Below are 18168 nucleotides of genomic sequence, written 5' to 3'. Positions count from 1 at the left end.
CCGACCGGGACTACAACCCGGTGTGCCGGTGCCGCAAGGCAGAGGATTAGCCTATTGAGCCATGACGCCGGCAAGAAGTCTCTTCACAGACGTTTTTGTTGTTGTTTATTTGTTTCCAACTACTTGAAAGGCAGAGAGAGAGAGAGAGAGAGAGAGAGGGAGGGAGAGAATGTGTCTTTCATTTGTTGGTCCTCTCCCCAAATGCCCGCAACAGGAACCAGGAGCCAGGAACTCCATCTGGGCCTCCCACGTGGGTGCAGGGGCTTAAGCAGTGGAGCCATCAACAGCTGCTTCCCAGGATGCGTTAGCAGGAAGCTGGGTGGGAAGTGGAGCAGCCAGGACTCGAACCAGGCACTCTGATACGGGATGCGCCATCCCCAGAGGTGGCCTCACCTGCGGTGCCACGACACCTGCCCCTGGAGTCGGCACCTGTCACAAGATGGCCAGGCCGGGCACTTGTACATTGAGTTTGAAAGGCGCTGCTCAGAGGCGCACATCCGTTTTCTTCCTGTCTCTTATTTCAGGTGTCTGCCCAGGAGGTCTGCGAGCCACGGCCTCCAGGGCCCGAGTCCTGCCCCTACCAAGGCTGCTCGTGCTCCTTCCTGTAAGGACAGACGGGCGCCCAGCCCAGGAGGGCAGGAGGAGGGGTCCTGAAGCCCTTGAATTCCTTCCCGGGCCTGCTCACCCGGCTTTCTTCTCCGTCGGACCTGCTCCCACGGGCAGAGCCCCCTATGGAAGGTGAGCGAAGCCCATCATCCCCAGAGCTGGGGAAAGACCCTCCCTTTCTCTGGAGCCAGGTCCCCAGCCCCAGCCTGGCTGACCCCGACTGGTTTTGGGGTGAGCACATCCAGGCGAAGAGGGCCAGAGTGGAGGCCACCGTCCACGACAGGTGTCTCTCGCCCCACCCTCTGCTGCCAGACCACACCGGAGCCAGGGGCGGCCCGGGCTGCCCAGAGACAACCCGGGAGCGGAAGAGGAAGCAGAGCCTCCCCGTGCACCAAGGCCGCCCGAGGCCAGGCCCTGCCTGGGACCAGGGCACCTGGAAGGGGGGCCCCCGGGTGAGAGAACAGCTTCAGCTGCTGAAGCGACAGCTGCGACACCTGCACGGGCACATCCAGCAGGCTGTGGGGCCCAGGCCCAGCGCCCAGCGCCCTGGAGGCTCTGAGAAGGGGACAGGCCCTCTGGGCGGGGAGCAGAGAGATGGCTGTAGGTCCGGTCCCCGGAGGCTGGACAGCAACCGCCGCCACAGCTCCAGCAAGAACCCGTCTGGGGTGCGGGCAGCCAGAGTGGCCGGGGTCCAAGGCCAGCCTGAGGAGCCCCGCCCCCCTCCTCCTGGGGCACAGGCTTTGCTGGGGAGTCTAAGGAAGGAGCTGACCAGGGCAGTGTCCCAGGCTGTGGACTCTGTACTGCAAAAGCTCCTGATGGATCCACCGCGCCCCCCAGCCCCGCTGGGCAGAAGCTTCCAGGCGCTAGTACCGGAGGCAGGGAGGGAGCCCACACCTCCTGGGCGAGGTGCTCATCATGACCCACTTGCTCTGGCCCTCTTGCCCAGGAGGGCCCAGCCTCCAGCTGGGGTCCCCTTGGGAAATTTGCCTCTGGCCAAGCCTCTAGATTCTCCTCTGCACCCCGTCTCGGCGAGAAGCCTCCTCAAGCCCCATCAGGGTGCCCCGCCTGGGCCTGCCTACAGCCAGGGAGAGCAGATGCGTACCCAGCTCCTGGGCCCCGGGCCCAGCGGCCTCTGGAGCAACAGTGCTGCCCAGGACTCGCCCTGCCTAAGCCACCCCTCCTCGGAGTCCGCCGTGCAGCCCTGGGGAGCCGCCGAGCCGGGGCCGTCGGTTCTGAGCCAGCAGCGGCAGCGTCCCCTGCCTTTCACCTGCCCCGGCCTGGCGAGCTTCGGCCTTGTTCCCTCGGTGAAGACGGAGCAGCGCAGCCCGCAGGCTGTCCGGGACGTGCTCGCGCTCTCCTCCCGCCACGTATCCTTTCCTAGCCTGCGAGGCGCTGCAGGAGCATCAGCGGCTGCGGAGGCAGCGGGGTTGGGGAAGGAATGCGGGCGTCGCGTGGGGCGCGGCCGCAGCCACTTCTGGGCCCGCTGTTCCCAGGGGCGCACCGCTCACTGTGTCCTGGGGAAGCGGCCACTGTGCCTGTCGGCATTTCTCTTCTGTGACTCCTCACTCCCCACCACTACCGGCCCGTTCCTTGAAAGCGTTTTGTCCATCATCTCGAAGGCGCTTCTGGAACGCGGTGGCTGGGCTGGCTGGTGTGCCGGCTGCCAGTGCACAAAGCAGTGACGTCATTTGCGGCATGGCTTCCCCGCCCTGCCTCCATAACTCAGGGGGAGCGACCTCCAGGGCACACGGGAAGGGAGTTTTCGTCCCAGACTAGACCCGGCCAGGCAGCTGGAAGGGACCAGAAACCTTGAAGTTAAGGGGCAGCTTCCAAGCTGCAGCTGAGTGGGCTGGGCCTGGGGGCTGTGCCCGTGGAGAGAGAGGCGCCCCCACTTCCCCGACGCATACTTAGAGAAGCCTAAGAGGCCCAGGGCGGCCCACGGGGGTCCGGATCTGACTGCTTCCACTTTGCATCCCTTAGGCCGACCCCGCCTTCCGCACCAGCGGCTTGGCTTCCGGGGTGAGAGTCGTTGAGTGAGGAGAAGTAGCTTGTGTAGACACCAGGGTGGTTTCCTTACGGGGACTTCTCATTGCCTTAGCACGCTGCAGTCTGACGCAAAGCTAAGGGCACAGTATCTGCAGCCCACCACTCACTTGACAATGAACTCTCCTCCAGCGAGCATCTTGAAGAACTAATGTTTCTAAGGACATTTTAAAATTTTTACAAAAGATTTATTTATTTCAAAGGTAGAGTGACAGCAAGAGGGGGACACATTAGCAAGGGGCTGGATTGGAAGTGGCACTCTGACATGGGATGCCAGTGTCACAAGTCGCAGATTAACCCCCTGTGCCACAGCACCCGCCCCCAGAGGCCACATTTTGGATATTGTTTTTTAAGTGAGCTTTGCCTTCGCTGCTGCTTCCTGGGCAGTCTTGGGCCGTCTCCAGAAACTACTATGTCTGGGGAGTCGTATATCCAGGTGGGAACCAGGGTGTCCTTTGACTGGCCCAGCCGCAGGGTGGGGTCCCGCCAGCTCACTCCCACTCCTGGGCCCTTCCTTGTGTCCTAGGTGTCATGAGCGCCCCCTGCTGGTCATGGGCGTTGGAAGCATCCCAGAGCTCAGGATCATCTGGAAGGCAGTGAGCTTCTATGACCTCAATGTCAAGGGCACCACACGGGCCAGGACAGCCTGATGCTAGCTGGCCAGCCCTTGTGCATGAGAAAGGCTACCTCTCGGGGTCTGTCGTCAGAGACCGCTAGTTAAGACTCAGCACTAAATCCAGGCAATGGTCAAAGAACCCGCCTCCAGGAGACTGTGTGTGCCTGGCCCTGCCCTGTGAAGAGAGGACTGGATTGAGAGAGCTCCAAGCGGCTTCAGAGCGCAGCCTAAGAAACACAAGCAGGCCTGCTGCCAGGGGGGAGTGCCTGGCTAGCTTCAGGGTGCATCAGGTACCCGAGCAGTCCTGCTGCCTGTATTGAGATGGATTCCTGGGGGCCATGACAGCCACCTAATGGCAAGTGGCTTTGAAGTGTAAAATACTGTCACTCACAGAGCCCCCGCCCCGTGACACAGGGAGGCATGTGTGAAGACCTCCAGTGGGGAGTGTTCACCGGCACCTCGTGGCAGGCACTGGTGCCAGCTGCTCATGGCTGCGGGGCCACCTCCATTCAGCCACAGTTCTGGAATCCAAAAGATTCTGAGAGGCCCTATGCTTTGTTTTCCCTCTAAGATTCAAACTTTCCCAGTGGCAAAACCTGGCATACACTGATGGACGCTACTTATAGACCCCCTGGCAAAGCAGAAGTAGTCTTGCATTTTGCTGTTCTCGTACACAGTGCCTCTGCTGTGGGTGTTAATGTGCCTATGGTGCACATACCTCTCCCCTTTATAGCACAGCACATTCCAAGATCTGAACTCCAGTTGCCCCAGCGTCTCAGATGAGTGCTGGGCTTGTGTTATCTCACAATCAAGTATCCCTTCCAGGTTCAGGTACCAGAGTGGCAGAGACAGAGAAGGAAGCTAAGTTGTCCAGAGTTGCAAGATAGTCAAGTGGGGAGAAAGGATTCAAACCCAGGGTCTGATGGCCAAGCACGAGCTTTGATGACTGCACTCCACCTTCGAGAAGTGAGATGGCCCAGAGGGGGTCAGTGGCTTGCCCTAGGTCACACAGCTAACAGGTGGCAAAATCAGCATCTGAAACCAAGCCTTTGGCTCCCAACTGCGGGGTTCTTCCAATGGCATATATGGACCTGCAGCAATTATAAGGATGGCAAATGGGCAGCGACAAGGGTCTTCTGTGTAGTAGCTTGGGTGCCTGTGCCAGCTGTAATCACAGTGTTTGGTTTCTTTTGGCTAAACTTATTTATCCTATTGAGAAGTCTTTTTGTTTCTTTTTAAGATGTATTTATTGATTTGAAAGACAGACAGACACACACACACACAGATCTATCTGCTGGTTCACACCCCAAATGGCCTCAGCAGCCAGATCTGGTCCAGGCTGAAACCAGGAGCCCCAACCACATCCGGGTCTCCCACATGCATATCAGGGGCCCAAGCACTTGGACTATCCTCTACTGCTTCCCAAGGCACATTAGCAGACAGCTGGATCTGAAGTGGAGCAGCTGGGACTTGAACCACATGGGATGCCAGCATTGCAACAGCAGCTTAACAAAGCTACACCAAAACACTGGCCCCTTCTGGGAAGCCATAACTGCCCTAAAGCTGTGGCTCTTAGACCTGAGATCCAAGGTAGCTCTGTGCGATGCCTGTCACCCAGCTGGGTCCTGTCCACACCACAGCGCCCCTGCTCTTGCTAAATGAGAAAGAATCTGCTCCCAGGGTGAGGTTTGGTTTGGAATATAACTTCCAATATATGTGCATGGGTTAATATCAACCATTCACTCACCCACTCCTTTATCCACCAAACATTTATTGAGCACCTACTATGTTCCTAGCACTGGGCTAGGCACAGGGAACACAAAGATGAAGAGAAGGTCCTTGCCTTCTGGGAGCTCAGAGTCTGGGGAGACACACATGCAGTCCGAGTTCCCACAAGGTCACTGCTGCCATAAAGGGTTGTACACAGAGCCCTGCTGGCCCAGGGTCAGGAGGGGTCTCAGCTCATTCGGCGAGGAAAGGATTCATGGAGGAGGCAGCTCTGGGTTGAGACTTGAGGGAAAGCTCTGCCGGGCCAATGGGGGCAGGTGCAGCCCGGCCACCCCAGCCTACGAGCAGGAGCACAGTGTGAGCTGGGCTCCGTCCCGTGAGGCGCTCGCTGGCTTAGCCACTGCTAAGGTAGTGGGGACTGCCTTGCTGGCTCCTCCTCATTCCAGACAAGGACATCGAAGTGGAGGAGGACAGCCAATCCCGACCTGGGGACACCTGGAATAGAGGCACCATGTCGTCCCAGCCCATTCGGAGAGCACGTACCAAGTTCCACACATCACGATGCTTTTAAAACCCTGCAATTTCACCGTGCACATATGGTATCCAGTTTCTCTGATCAGTGTTTCCAGGGACAGAAAAAAATGGAGCAAATACATCATTCAACCAAAAAAAAGAAAATAGAAACAACAGGAACAGGACAATTCACCATTTCAATAATCAGTTCGGATGAAACTGTCTGACGACCTGGTGCTTTACGGTGTTGATTTTCCTTGACACAGAGATAAACCCAGGAGGGCCTAACGCCCGGTCACTTGAAGAAGGCCAAGCTGATGTTTTTCTTCACGCGGTACCCCAGCTCCAACCTACTGAAGGCCTGTTTCCCTGATGTTCAGGTAAAGTCATTCAGTGGGGTCTCAGCCTCAGCGAAACTCCCCGGGGGCAGTGTGCACTGCCCAGTGTTAGGTCATGGTCAGGGTCACAGTCATGGTCACGGTGTGTGCACTTCAAGATTGCCTTGGTGGTGATGGAATTAGCATAACTTCCAAATCTGGGCTGAGACTCTTTGGCTAGGAAGGTTGGTTGTCTGGATTTTCAAAGTGTTGAGCTCTAGATAAGTCCAGAAACACACGAGAAGGGAGGACAGGGCAGAGAAAAACACCAGTAAGTGGCATCTTGGGCCAAGCGTTCTGTCTCTGCGGGGGACGTTATGAAGAATAAAGAATACATCGAGCCAGATACTGCCAAATTCACATTCAAATTGCTGTGCTTCCCAGCTGAGACAAAGTATACAGACCAAGTGTGACAGTAAGGAAAACAACTCCGTTGGAAGCAAACCTCCCCTGTTCCCAGGAAGTGTATAAGGGCCTCTCCCACCCCGGGAGTTAGGGGCTGCTGATACTTTGAGTCTATCTCATTCAGCTTCAGTTCTGTCCCCCATAATCAGTTGTTTGGTTGCCGCCTGCAACAAACTCTGATTGCAATTTCAATTCATTCTGCAACTCCGAGCAGCCGGTGAGCTGCTCTCCGACCTCTCCTGGTCCTTCTCCCAGGCAGGCAGCTCCTGGGCTGCCATACAATTTTCCTGAGTGCAGCAAAAGCTGGCACCCATCGGCCTTGACCCTGGACCTCCCCAAAGTCGCACTTTGCATGGGTGAAAAGCCTTCGTTGCGAGGGCCTCCTGCCCAGTGTCTGACTTGACGGGACCCCTTGTCTGCAGTTCAGCCGCTGCGTCACCTCCCAGATGATCAAGTGGTTCAGCAACTTCCGTGAGTTTTATTACATCCAGATGGAAAAAGCTGCCCGGCAAGCAATTGCGGATGGCGTCACAAATCCCAAAACGCTGGTGGTTCTCCGTGATTCGGAACTGTTTCGAGCTCTCAGTATGCACTACAACAAGGGGAATGATTTTGAGGTAAGAGCAGGTGCTGGGGTCCCCTGAGGTCCAGTGAGGAAATCCTCGGCCTTTCTGAGCACCAGGGTAGCCGAGGGGCAACCTCTCTCTCCTCCACAGAGCTCAGACCTCCTACCTTGTCCCAGGCGGCTCTCTGAATGGTCAGCCAATCTTCCTTCTGAAGCTTAGGCAGAGGTCGACCAGGTGTCCTGCCATCTTAAACGCGATACGTTGTAACGACCAAGTTATAGAACCCGTTGCCTTAGTTCCAGGAGGCTGAGCACCAAATGCTGGGCTCCAGTCATTCCCTCGTCTTGGCCTAGGTTTTCTGAACAATTATTTCCGTCGCTCATTTGGCTCTGATCCATTTTCTCAGCTGAACAGTTTTATTTGGGGACCTTCCATGGCAAGTCACCTCAAGTCCCTCTGGGAATCATGACTAAGCAGTGCTCAAGCCTCCCAGTCCCCGGGAATCTCTGTGAAGGCACACGTGGCACCTTGGACCCAGGTGTCCCTGGCGTGAGCAGCTGTCAGGCTGGCTTCTCTGCTGTGATCCCAGAGAGCAGGTTACCGCCCACGGGCTGGACGCTCAGCGAGAGGGCGTCTGGGAGCCCAGGCCTGCCTGCGGGGAGAGGGACCAGGCTTCCTTCCTGAGGCCAATGTGGACGGGGCGGGGGGGGGGGGGTCTGCCACATCTTCCACTTGGGGACGGCCATGTGGCACGCTGGGTCCGGAGGACCTGTGGGTGCCAGTCTGGGTGAGAGTTCTGGAATGCAAGCCTTTGGGTCCCCGCCCCACAGGGCACGCCGGTCGTAAGCTTGGGGTGCTCCTGCCCGTGATGGGTGCTAACGGAAAAGATGACCAGATGTGACCACAGAGCTAATTTCAGTCAGAGTCTCTTACTTCTTAAAAAGCCACGCCATTAGTGGAATCAGCTCCTCCTACAAGGGCGTGTTCTTAACACACCTGTCTCCGTGGAGCCTCGCTCAAAGGTTTGTGTTTGATGAAGGGGCAGGGGCTTCCTGGGGCTGCAGCAATCACAGGCCAGGGGGGCAGGGGTGCCCTCAGCCACTGCCCAGGGCCCACACGGCATCAGCCAGGGGAGCAGGGGTGCCCTCAGCCACCGCCCAGGGCCCACACGGCATCAGCCAGGGGAGCAGGGGTGCCCTCAGCCACCGCCCAGGGCCCACACGGCATCAGCCAGGGGAGCAGGGGTGCCCTCAGCCACCGCCCAGGGCCCACACGGCATCAGCCGGGGCGGGGGGCGGGTGTCTCTGCAGTGCCAGCGCGTCCCAGCCTCACGTCTTTTTCTTTCTTGGGGGTCTCTTTGGGGATGCAGGTCCCAGATTGTTTCTTGGAAATCTCCAGCCTGACGTTACAGGAGTTCTTCAGGGCTGTCTCCGCAGGGAGAGACTCAGATCCTTCCTGGAAGAAACCCATTTATAAAATTATTTCGAAACTGGACAGTGACCTCCCAGAGATATTCAAATCTTCCAGCTACCCCCAGGAGCTGTTTCGGAGTTAAGGTCCCACAACATGAAGACCGGTCTGTCTTAAATGGCTGTTTAGCTGTAACCATATAAAAAGGGCATAAGGACCTGCACCCTCCTCCCAGTAGCTACCATTACCATTTTGATCATTTATTTCCAGAGTCATCAGATTTAACCTTAACGTCTGTTAACTAATGTGGCGGTGTGTTGGCAGAACACTGTAAAGGAAACACAAGTGTGCAACCAGGAGCCTTGAATCCCAACTCCACCTCACTGTCTCCCTGCATCTCTGCATCTGTAGGGCGAGGCTGTAGGCACTAGGAGGCATCCATCCCACAGTGCTCTGCGCTTCAGCGCCCCCACACCTTGGCTTTCAGAGAAGCTTCCCGTATTGGGGTTTTTCCACAAATTGCTGTTTTGATTTTAGTTCTTTATTGATCAAGCTCCCTCTATTTGCCAGCCGCTTTAGCATAAATTATCTTTTAGCTTTCCACCCTGAAAGGTAGATATTGCCCTCTTTTCAAAAAAAAAAAAAAAAAAAAAAAGACCATACACTGAGACTTGGGGGGTAACTCGCCAGAGGCCATGAGGCTAGGGTGGTTAGGTTGTTAGGGACCAGCAGGAGCGGGTAGCCATCAAGGTCTTTGGAGCCGGACCGCCTACTGGACCTCCCCAGACTGTCACTTGGGATCTCGGGCCACCACCCCTGGGAGCCCCAGCGCTGGCGGGGCACAGTCATCTGTCGGCCTCTGCCTGGCGTTTGGCAGCGCCGCGTCACCCTTGCATTTCACTGATCATCTCCGCTAACCCGACAAGCACTTCCTGCCGGACTCGAGTGTTGCTGTTCTTCCACGTTCATCTGCTGGAAAAGTCCATCAGCCGGACAACCCGAATAGTCCCCAGTCGACCAGTGCAACTGATGTCCAACTTCCTATGTGTGCAAGACACAGAACCTCAGGAGACGGATCGTCTGGCCCCCCTGCTTAAATTAGGAAGGAGGAAACCCAGGCCCAGAGAAGAGGCTCACACAGCTGGGTACAGTCCCGGCAAATGTGTCATACGCAGAATTTGGGAATTCTCACTCCATAAAGAAATCACAGCCCATAGCTGACCTCTGCAGATGAAGGAATTCATGCAGTCAGTTGGTTTTTTTCCTCTACTGGCGCAACACAAATCGTGAGTCCCTCTGAGCACACGGCCATGACGCCTGCAAAGCTCAGCCCCTGTGCCTGTCTTCTAAGCTGGTCAGGATCCAGTCTGCCAGCTCTGCCAAAGGTGTGCAGGGCAGATGGGTAACACGTGGCCGGGCTTTGTAGTCTTCCTCACCGGGCGTCTCTCCCATCTGAGCAGAACAGGTTTCCGAACTCGGCTGGTCCGCGTCCACCACCTCTCGGGTCAGGTGTGAGCTGGAGAGCAGGTGAGAATACGTTCCTGAGCTAGGCAGATCAGCACAGGGCTATGAGGGATGACTTCCTTCGGGTTTTCTCCTGCTTCGAACAGTTGAGAGGGAAAGCAAAACGAACGCAGCAGCTCAGACCCACCTGCACAGGTGACTGACAGGTCCCCTCGCAGTGTCCCTCCGTACTTCCACTTGCACTTGGACGATCTTTGCCCTGTTTTCTCCTGAAGTTCCCTTTATGAAAACAAAGGACTCTGCCAAAACCCGGGCTTCCCACGCAGCAGGCACTGGGCGTGGCTATCTGCTGTGTTTGGAGGCAGTGTTAGAACCCACCCTCTGCAGGAACAGAAGACATCTGCGAGAAACAGCTCTGAGTTCTGATAACGAACAACTCTCTTGCCTGTCCGAAACCTGAAATTCATTAGTGTGTGTTTGAAAGACTGAGCCAAGCCACCTCTAGGGCAGCGAACCTTGTCCCAGGGACAAATTGAAAACATTTGTGTACTGCAGTCTTTCCGGGAAGTGCTCTCTAACCACTGAGCTAATCAGAGAAGAATGCATAAATATATATGTTCTGCCAACAGAGGAATTCTATTTTATTGTATTTTTCTGTTTCCACCAAGGGTATCTCTTTCCCTCCTGGGAACACGCTGCGAGTGTAAGCTGAGCCAGTCATTATGTTCCGTTAGCCTCACAACACAGCCAAGGTCTGCTCGTTCTTTCCATGAAGATACAGGCGGGGGCTGTTCTCTCCCGAGTCAGATGTGTCCAGAGTCTGGCCGAACACCGCATAGCTGTCTGGTCTTCTAGTGGTAGACAGCAGGCCGTGGACTGTGGTTTCTGGTGACAGCTCTCCTGAGGAGTCAGTACCCAGTGATGGATTGAAAGCAGCTGGTGAACTGGCGTTTCAGGCAGAAGGTTCATCAGCAACCTCTGATTTGAACGTGGTTTCACACAGTACACACAACTCCAAACCAGACGCAAACACAGGGAGCCCAAAGGCAGCTCCTCCATGCCAGCCCCAGAATGGAGGTCCTCTTTTAAAAATACTGTCTTCGTTTTCAGTGACGAAAACCTAGGATCCTCAGAAAGTCATTTCAAATAGCACTTCTGTAACATACTTTTTATATGTGTCTTTGGGAAATATTCCTTTTAAAAATCCTTAAACAATTAGCTAAGGTTTTGACAACTAGCTTCCTGGATGAAATGCATATTCTAAATTTTCATGATCACTGATTCTGGTCCATTTCTTCACAGTTTTGATCCTTTGCTCTGTAAAGCAGATCAAACATAGTCTGGTGATGTACACACCATCCCAGTGTGTGTGCATATTTTTTGTTAGTGTTATTCAAAATGTTCAAGATCCCAAACAGAAAATATTAAAAAAAAAAAAAAAACCTTTAATGTTTTCACGCAGACTCCGTTAAGCATTTGCACAGATTTCACGTCACGTGAGGCCATTTCTTCAGTACTGAGAAAATCAGAAGAAAATCATGGAATTGTGTGATGAGTGGGCAAAGGTCCAGGACCCCTGCCGCCACGAAGTCACAGCTCCCGCGGGGGCTTCAGACGCTGCTGCAGGCCTTGGTGCTTTCAGGAAAGCTAAGTCTGCAGCAACAAGGCAAATACAATAGTTGTCATCCCAGCAGATTCCTGGCCGGATTTCAGCCCGCTGGCCTGCGTTAGGGGATCAACAATGCACGCTGAGTTGCAGGGGTAGACCACGCTACCTGCACTTAAAATCATTAACGGGTGTTCACCTGTGGGAAAAGATGATTCCTGAGGAGTATTGGGTGGGTGGGTGGGGGTGCTTAGACAATTCCCATGGGTCAGGAAAAAGCTCTTTCTGATATAACCTGGTGCCCGGTGTGGAACGCTCAGCCGTTAAAACACACGCAAGATGGACTCAGCCTCCAGTGGGCCGGGGCGGAGGAGAGCGGCAGAAGGACACTCCTGCAGCCCGCCGGCCTCGCCCGTCCAGCGACACACCGAGGCACCTGCCGGATCCTCACCGAGACTTGCAGGGTCGTTTTGGTTCTCACGATCTCACCTCTTCGTGCTCCCAAGCCCTTTTTCGCCAGCATTTCCTCATTTTTCAGTCACCCCCCGAACAAGTATCGGTTCCTAATCTTTCCTCACAAAAATCGCTTTCTCCCTGGATTTACTGATCACTGCTCCTGGCCTGGAAATGCAGCCTGAGGCGACAACGCTCTCTCCCGTACCTGCCTTCCGCTGGACGCTGCCGCCCCCCACGCCATCCCGTTCCTCTTCACCCACCTTTTTTTTTTTTATTTTTTTTTATTTTTTATTTTTTTGACAGGCAGAGTGGACAGTGAGAGAGAGAGACAGAGAGAAAGGTCTTCCTTTGCCATTGGTTCACCCTCCAATGGCCGCCGCGGCTGGCGCGCTGCGGCCAGCGCACCGCGCTGATCCGATGGAAGGAGCCAGGAGCCAGGTGCTTTTCCTGGTCTCCCATGGGGTGCAGGGCCCAAGCACCTGGGCCATCCTCCACTGCACTCCCTGGCCACAGCAGAGAGCTGGCCTGGAAGAGGGGCAACCGGGACAGAATCCGGTGCCCCAACCGGGACTAGAACCCGGTGTGCCGGCGCCGCTAGGCGGAGGATTAGCCTAGTGAGCCGCGGCGCCGGCCCCTCTTCACCCACCTTTCCTAATTGGAGCGCTATGGCAGGTGTGTGGGCTCCTCCACCTATCAGCTAGGCTTCTCTGCAAGCTACGCTCTTGGCCTCAGCTTTCCAATCTGTAAAACAGGGCTAATAACACAGTGCCTATCTATCTCATGGTGCTGTTGTCAAGTTTAGGTAAAACACGTGTGGAACACGTGGCATGCTCCTAGTACATGATACGCGCTCAGCAAATGGCATCGATGCCACTGCCCGGCAGCCATAAGCTGCCAGCGGTCAGAGACCTGCAGTGCTTTACTGGGGGAAAGATTTCTTAGCTGGAGAGTGGTACCGACTCAGAACACATTTTGCAGCTTGTTTTTGCTGTAACTCTGCAGTAACATGGGACAGCATAAAGCCTACCTTAAAGTCGGTTTGTAAACACATCGACATGAACAAATCTCCCCTACCTAGTAAGCCTTGTGCTGAAATCTTTACATGCACCTCCTCACTTACTCTGTTCCCTGCCACCTGCCACACCTACTGCTGTTTGTGGAGACACAGACCTGCTTTTGCTTCTCATGGGCCAATGTCAGACTCTGCATTTTTGGCATCCCCTTCCTTATAAGCTTAGCAACTGACGTCCTATTTCTAAAAGTAAGCAATTTTCCATCTTTAATCATGACTGGGGGGCTGTCTGTATGTCTGCTGAGTAGGCTGTTTTGGGCCTGTTTTCTTGACCGACTTCTGTGCGGTTTTTCACAACACCCTTGCAGTCACTCCACTTGATGAGAGGCCGGCTCGCTGCCCTCTTGCCTGGGTAAGGGGTGAGGCAGGGAACATGTAACTAAGAACCTGCTCTTCTTTTCCTGCCATTTAAAGGAGATGTGCAGGATTACTTCCCCATAAAGAGGACTCCACTCTTTTCTGGAAAAGGACGCAGCCTCCTTTCTGCTGTTTGGTTCTTTCCACTTGCAGCCTTCAGGGCCAATTATCTCTGCTCTTCCTTGAATGTGGGCGGTGATTACCTTTTTCAGGATATTCAAGACTCTGTTTTTTGGCTACCCTGTTTCTAAATAAACTGACTTTTCAAATCGAGCTTTGTGAGGCAATGGGATTACCATTTTGAGGTTTTGCTAATTCTCACTGTATTAGATTTCTAATTTAACACTGTCACAATTAGAACTGGCAGAGTGTGTTCTTTATAAACACTGCTAAGCTGTTCTTGTGCAAGGCTGCCATCCTGGTGCTTAGCTACTCCTTCCCATCCAGACCCCACGGCTCCACCAGGGCTGGACTGACTCCCGGCCCTCCACAGCCCTTCCCTAGAGGCGACTCTTGCCAAAGACAGTGACCCCAGCAGGAGTTTCTAAGGAAGAGAGCAAGGCAAAGGGATTGGAACAAAACCCAAACACAAGCTGTCGTGCTACGTTGTGGATTCATCAGCAATTACTGGAGACAGAAAATTCAACAGCACTGGACATATTTTCCTAAAGACCTTAATTTTGTCACACTAGGCGCAATGATAAATGGTAGCCATGAATGTGTATGCTTAAGCTATGGAGAGAGTAACAACCCAACATGTGAGTGAGGCAGAGCTTGATATGTTGACTCCATGATTAGAATATGCTGCTAAGTGTCGGCTTCTATTTCTTTATTATAGAGCCGTGCCTATTCCATTCAAACACCAGGGCAGCTCTCCGGAAGGCTGAGTCTCACTGTTTGAAGACTGGATCATTGCATTTGGACAGAGCAGGTCTCAAATGTTTTGAAATGGAGCAGAAGAGAACTTCCTGGCCTCACTCCACTGCAGTGCTGGATCTGCCCCAGAACCAGAATCAGTACCGTTATGTCCTGTTTTGGGGTAGATCCGTATCATTTCACTCCTTCCAAATAAACCAAGTGGCCACGCTTCAACTACGCAGAACACAGTTTTCGAGGACAGCACCAATAATGATGATATTATGAAAAATGAAGAAAAAGCCACCTTGTGTTACAAAACCCGCATTAGCTACCCCTGCAAAGGAGCAGTCTCCAACAATACACAACGCAATTCGTTTTCTCTTAACAGTTCTTTAACGTCTCATGTGGAGTTCTGTATCTTGCTGGTAGTGGGATTACACGAGGCTACAGGAGGTGTAACTGCACAGCACAGACACACGCACATGTGCTTTAAAACCTGGCAAGTCTGTGTAGGCTCTGAAGGTGGGCCGGTGTCAACTCTGCCTTCGACAGGTTTTGATACATACCTCCCATTACGTGAGACAAGACCACTCAGGAGGGGCGTGGGTGAGAAACGCATGGGGACTTCCGTCTACATTTGTTTGCAACTTCTGAATCTACAATTTTTTCAAAGAAGAAGTTAAAAAAAAATGCAACACCAGAATCTTTGAGAAGGTTCTATTGGTGGGGTGATATCCCCTAAAAAAGCCCATGCTACCACACATCAGAACATTTTTATTGCCACTTATGCCAAGGTATCAAAAGCAGAGAAGGAAGACACATTCTCGCTTCTTGATGAAACAGCAATTCCCCTCCTGATGGGGCTCGTCTGGCTCTGCTCCGAGCACAGGGGAAATCGGACGACATGCTGGGTTTGCTCTGACGAGGCTCCGAGCCGAGAAGCCACTGCAGATAATCCGCTCTTCCTGCCCGCTGCCCTCGTCTCATCCACAGCCCTCTCCACAAACCAAATTTCTCCTTCAGATTTTCAGGGTCAGATGACATTGCGCCAGCACTCTGTCTGCTGGCAGGCGCCTTCCCCACAACTGGCAGGACGGTGGTGGCAGGGGGCGGGGATGATGGCGACTGTATGTTTGAGATGAACTTTGGCTTCATTTGCTCCCAGGAAATCAGATTCTTCCTGTACCTACGCTGCTCCTTGGCTATCACGCACCTCTGGAAACTGCATGAGCCCTTCCAGGCTAGCTGGATTTCATTTTTCACACTTCGAGTTATCAACTGCTATCCTTCCAACAAATCTACCTTCTGCACCTGCAAAGCTAACAGGACAGAGTCTTCAGAAGTCATGTGTAAGGACTGTGTTTTCAATCTCCTGTACACCACTGGTTCTGAGACTTGGCTGCCCACTGTAACTACCTGATGGCCCTCACAGGTTAGCAGTGCCCGAGTGCCACCTTAGATTCTGGTGTGCAGTCTCGCAGTACGACCTGAGCTTTGCCAGTCTTAAAAGTGGCCCAGGAAAAACCACTCTTTCACAAAACAACTCTTCACATGGGATACTTTTCATATTTCCCCATTCTTCCACACACGGCATATCGAGTGGAATTCGAGCAATTATTTCATTGGCCCCTGACTGATTAATGAGTTATGGCCTCTGTTGTCAAAAGCTTTCCCCCTGCCCTGACAATAACATTCATCTGGTGGAAGCAGAAGGCTAAACTGAAAAACAGAAAACTCTCACAGCACATCCTTTTAATAAAAGCTTTAATGTCTAAATAAATCAACTAACTAATGTCTGAATAAACCACCATCCATCAAAGTGGGTGTTCCAGAATTCACCACTTTAAAAAATTAGTTATCCTGAATTTAGTTGAAGGGGGGGAGGGAGAGATTTTTCATCTACTAGTTTATTCATTCAAATCCCCACAACAGCCAGGGCAGGGGAACCTGGAACTCAACCTGGGTCTCCCATGTGTGTGGCAGCGACCCAAATACTTCAACGGCCACCTGCTATCTCCCAGGGTGCACATCAACAGGAAGCTGGAATCGGAAGCAGAGAGGCTGGGACTCCAATCAGGCACTCAGACGTATGACATGGGTGTCTCAAGCAATCTGAACCACTGTGCCAAATGCCTGTCCCAATAATGCCTCTATGGTGTGTGTGTGTGTGTGTGTGTGTGTGTGTATGTATATATATATACATACAACTCATATATAGGAAAGGATATAGAACCAAAAACTTTTCCAGGATTATTCAAACTGGCATCAAAGCAATGTGATATGCTCTCACACCACCTGTGAATCCAGCTGTCATAATCTCAAAGGGAGCCAAAAATGTTTCGGGGAAAAAACAAACTGGTGACTGCAGAATGCTATCACCTCAGCCTACATTTTACTTTTTTCCACAACTGAAACATAACATCTATTCCAAAAATTTATTAGTTCTGAACGATGGCTACTTCTTAGAATTCATTTTGCTTATCCGTAGCAATTCCAAATCTAGATTCAAATGGCAGAATCCAAATGAGGGCAGTACATAAAGCTGGAACTTTAAAATACCAAATTTTTTTTTATATTACAGACATTAAGATTCCTTCTTAAACACATATACATATAATAATTAGAAGAACATAAAAGGAGAAATTGTTCCCCTGTAGCTCAGCATTTCTTCTGTATTTTCCCTGCAAAAAAAATATGCCTACAAGGGGCATTTACCAAGATATTTAATGCAACATTGTTATGACAGCAGAAAACTCAGAAAAAAGGAAAAAATGTTACATACATATCATGGAATGTACCCATGTGTAATACATATACATATTTATGCTGATATAAACCTGCAAGTGTGTATCCAATAAACAGTGGGTCTGCAGAACAATAGGGAAAGAATGTCATTCATGTGGAAAACTCTCTTGTAGATATGTACACCAATGCATAGAGAAAGCCACACTTCCAAAAGCCATATTCCAAAATGCTAACAGTAATGACCTCTACGATTTAAGGTATTTGCATATAAAATGGGGGGGGTGTTTGAGATTCATCTGCAATAATTTTTTAAATAATAAAAATGAATTACTATGTAACAGTGGAAATAAACAATTCTGAAAAAGAAAATGTCCAAAAACATACTTTAAGAAATTCAGTGTAACAAAAATATACCCACCTTGACGGGCGCCAGCAAATTTGTTTTAATGACACTGATTCTTTTCCCAGTGGAAATAGAAAATGGGAGGAAGTTTACAGCGATATATGCTGATCAATTCACATGCAGACGCGGCCACCCAGCCACTCCACTTAACCCAAGGGAATTCTTGCTGCCTTCTCTGGCACAGGTTTGCGCTCGCTGTTTAACTGTCCATACAAGGTATTTACCTGCATCTTGAGAATTGGAGGCACTAGAGGAATATCACTCAAAGAGGCAGGCAATAATCACGTTTTCGTGTGAAAGCAACGGACAAGAACTACTCCACTGCAAATTCAGCATCGATATTACAGACCTAGAGCCATCAGGCTCAATGAAGACCCAACTGCTATTGCAAAGTTATCAGTAAAATGGTCAAAACATATATAATCTACATAGCATGACTGACGGCTTGTTTCTTCGCAATAACCCTTCCAGAATCATCACTATTCTTTAGGGTCTACATCAGGAGCCCCCAGACTATGGCCGCAGGTCACATGTGACTTATTCTGCCTCTACTATGTTGTCTCCACAGTATTCTGAAAAGATTATTTCATATAAAAATCCAGATTCCAGTTTATCCTCATCTGATAACATGCAATCTACTTTTCTTCATGGCAACCACCAGCTGGAGACCATGGACAGGCATGGACAGGCATGGACAAGCATGGACAAGCATGGACAGGCATGGACAAGCATGGACAGGCATGGACAGGCATGGACAGGCATGGACAAGCATGGACAGGCATGGACAAACACACCAGCCCTCTCCGTGCCCTACTGCCTCACCAGCACTGAAGCCAAGAGGCAGCTGCCGCGTATCATTCTGATTTTTTTTTCTAAGATATTATAATTAATTGCATTTCTAACACACAGCAGGAAAACTAGAGCTGGCATGTTAAATAGTTCA

The 18168-nt window shown here is 52.0% G+C and overlaps 1 protein-coding gene across 2 annotated transcripts; it reads left to right on the top strand.

Annotated features, from left to right (window-relative positions):
- The first annotated feature begins 602 nt into the window (after positions 1 to 602).
- On the top strand, positions 603 to 9492 carry PROX2 (prospero homeobox 2). 2 transcript variants are annotated; one of them, XM_070065277.2, is made up of 4 exons: positions 603 to 1975; positions 5781 to 5886; positions 6711 to 6905; positions 8224 to 9492. In XM_070065277.2, exons 1-4 carry the CDS (start codon positions 732 to 734, stop codon positions 8407 to 8409), a joined length of 1731 nt encoding a protein of 576 aa, XP_069921378.2. In that variant the 5' UTR covers positions 603 to 731; the 3' UTR covers positions 8410 to 9492. The 2 variants fall into 2 exon arrangements, 1 of the variants encoding a protein (XP_069921378.2); XR_011384927.2 differs by lacking the exons at positions 603 to 1975; positions 5781 to 5886; positions 6711 to 6905 and adding an exon at positions 7745 to 7876 and having other exon boundaries at positions 8224 to 8362.
- The last annotated feature ends 8676 nt before the right edge of the window (positions 9493 to 18168 follow it).

Source organism: Oryctolagus cuniculus, chromosome 20, assembly GCF_051225735.1.
Source record: "Oryctolagus cuniculus isolate XC-2025 breed Fujian yellow rabbit chromosome 20, ASM5122573v1, whole genome shotgun sequence".
In the NCBI taxonomy this organism is placed as follows: domain Eukaryota; kingdom Metazoa; phylum Chordata; class Mammalia; order Lagomorpha; family Leporidae; genus Oryctolagus; species Oryctolagus cuniculus.
The sequence above is the reverse complement of the archived record's forward strand: the minus strand, read 5'-3'. Positions and strand labels throughout refer to the sequence as shown.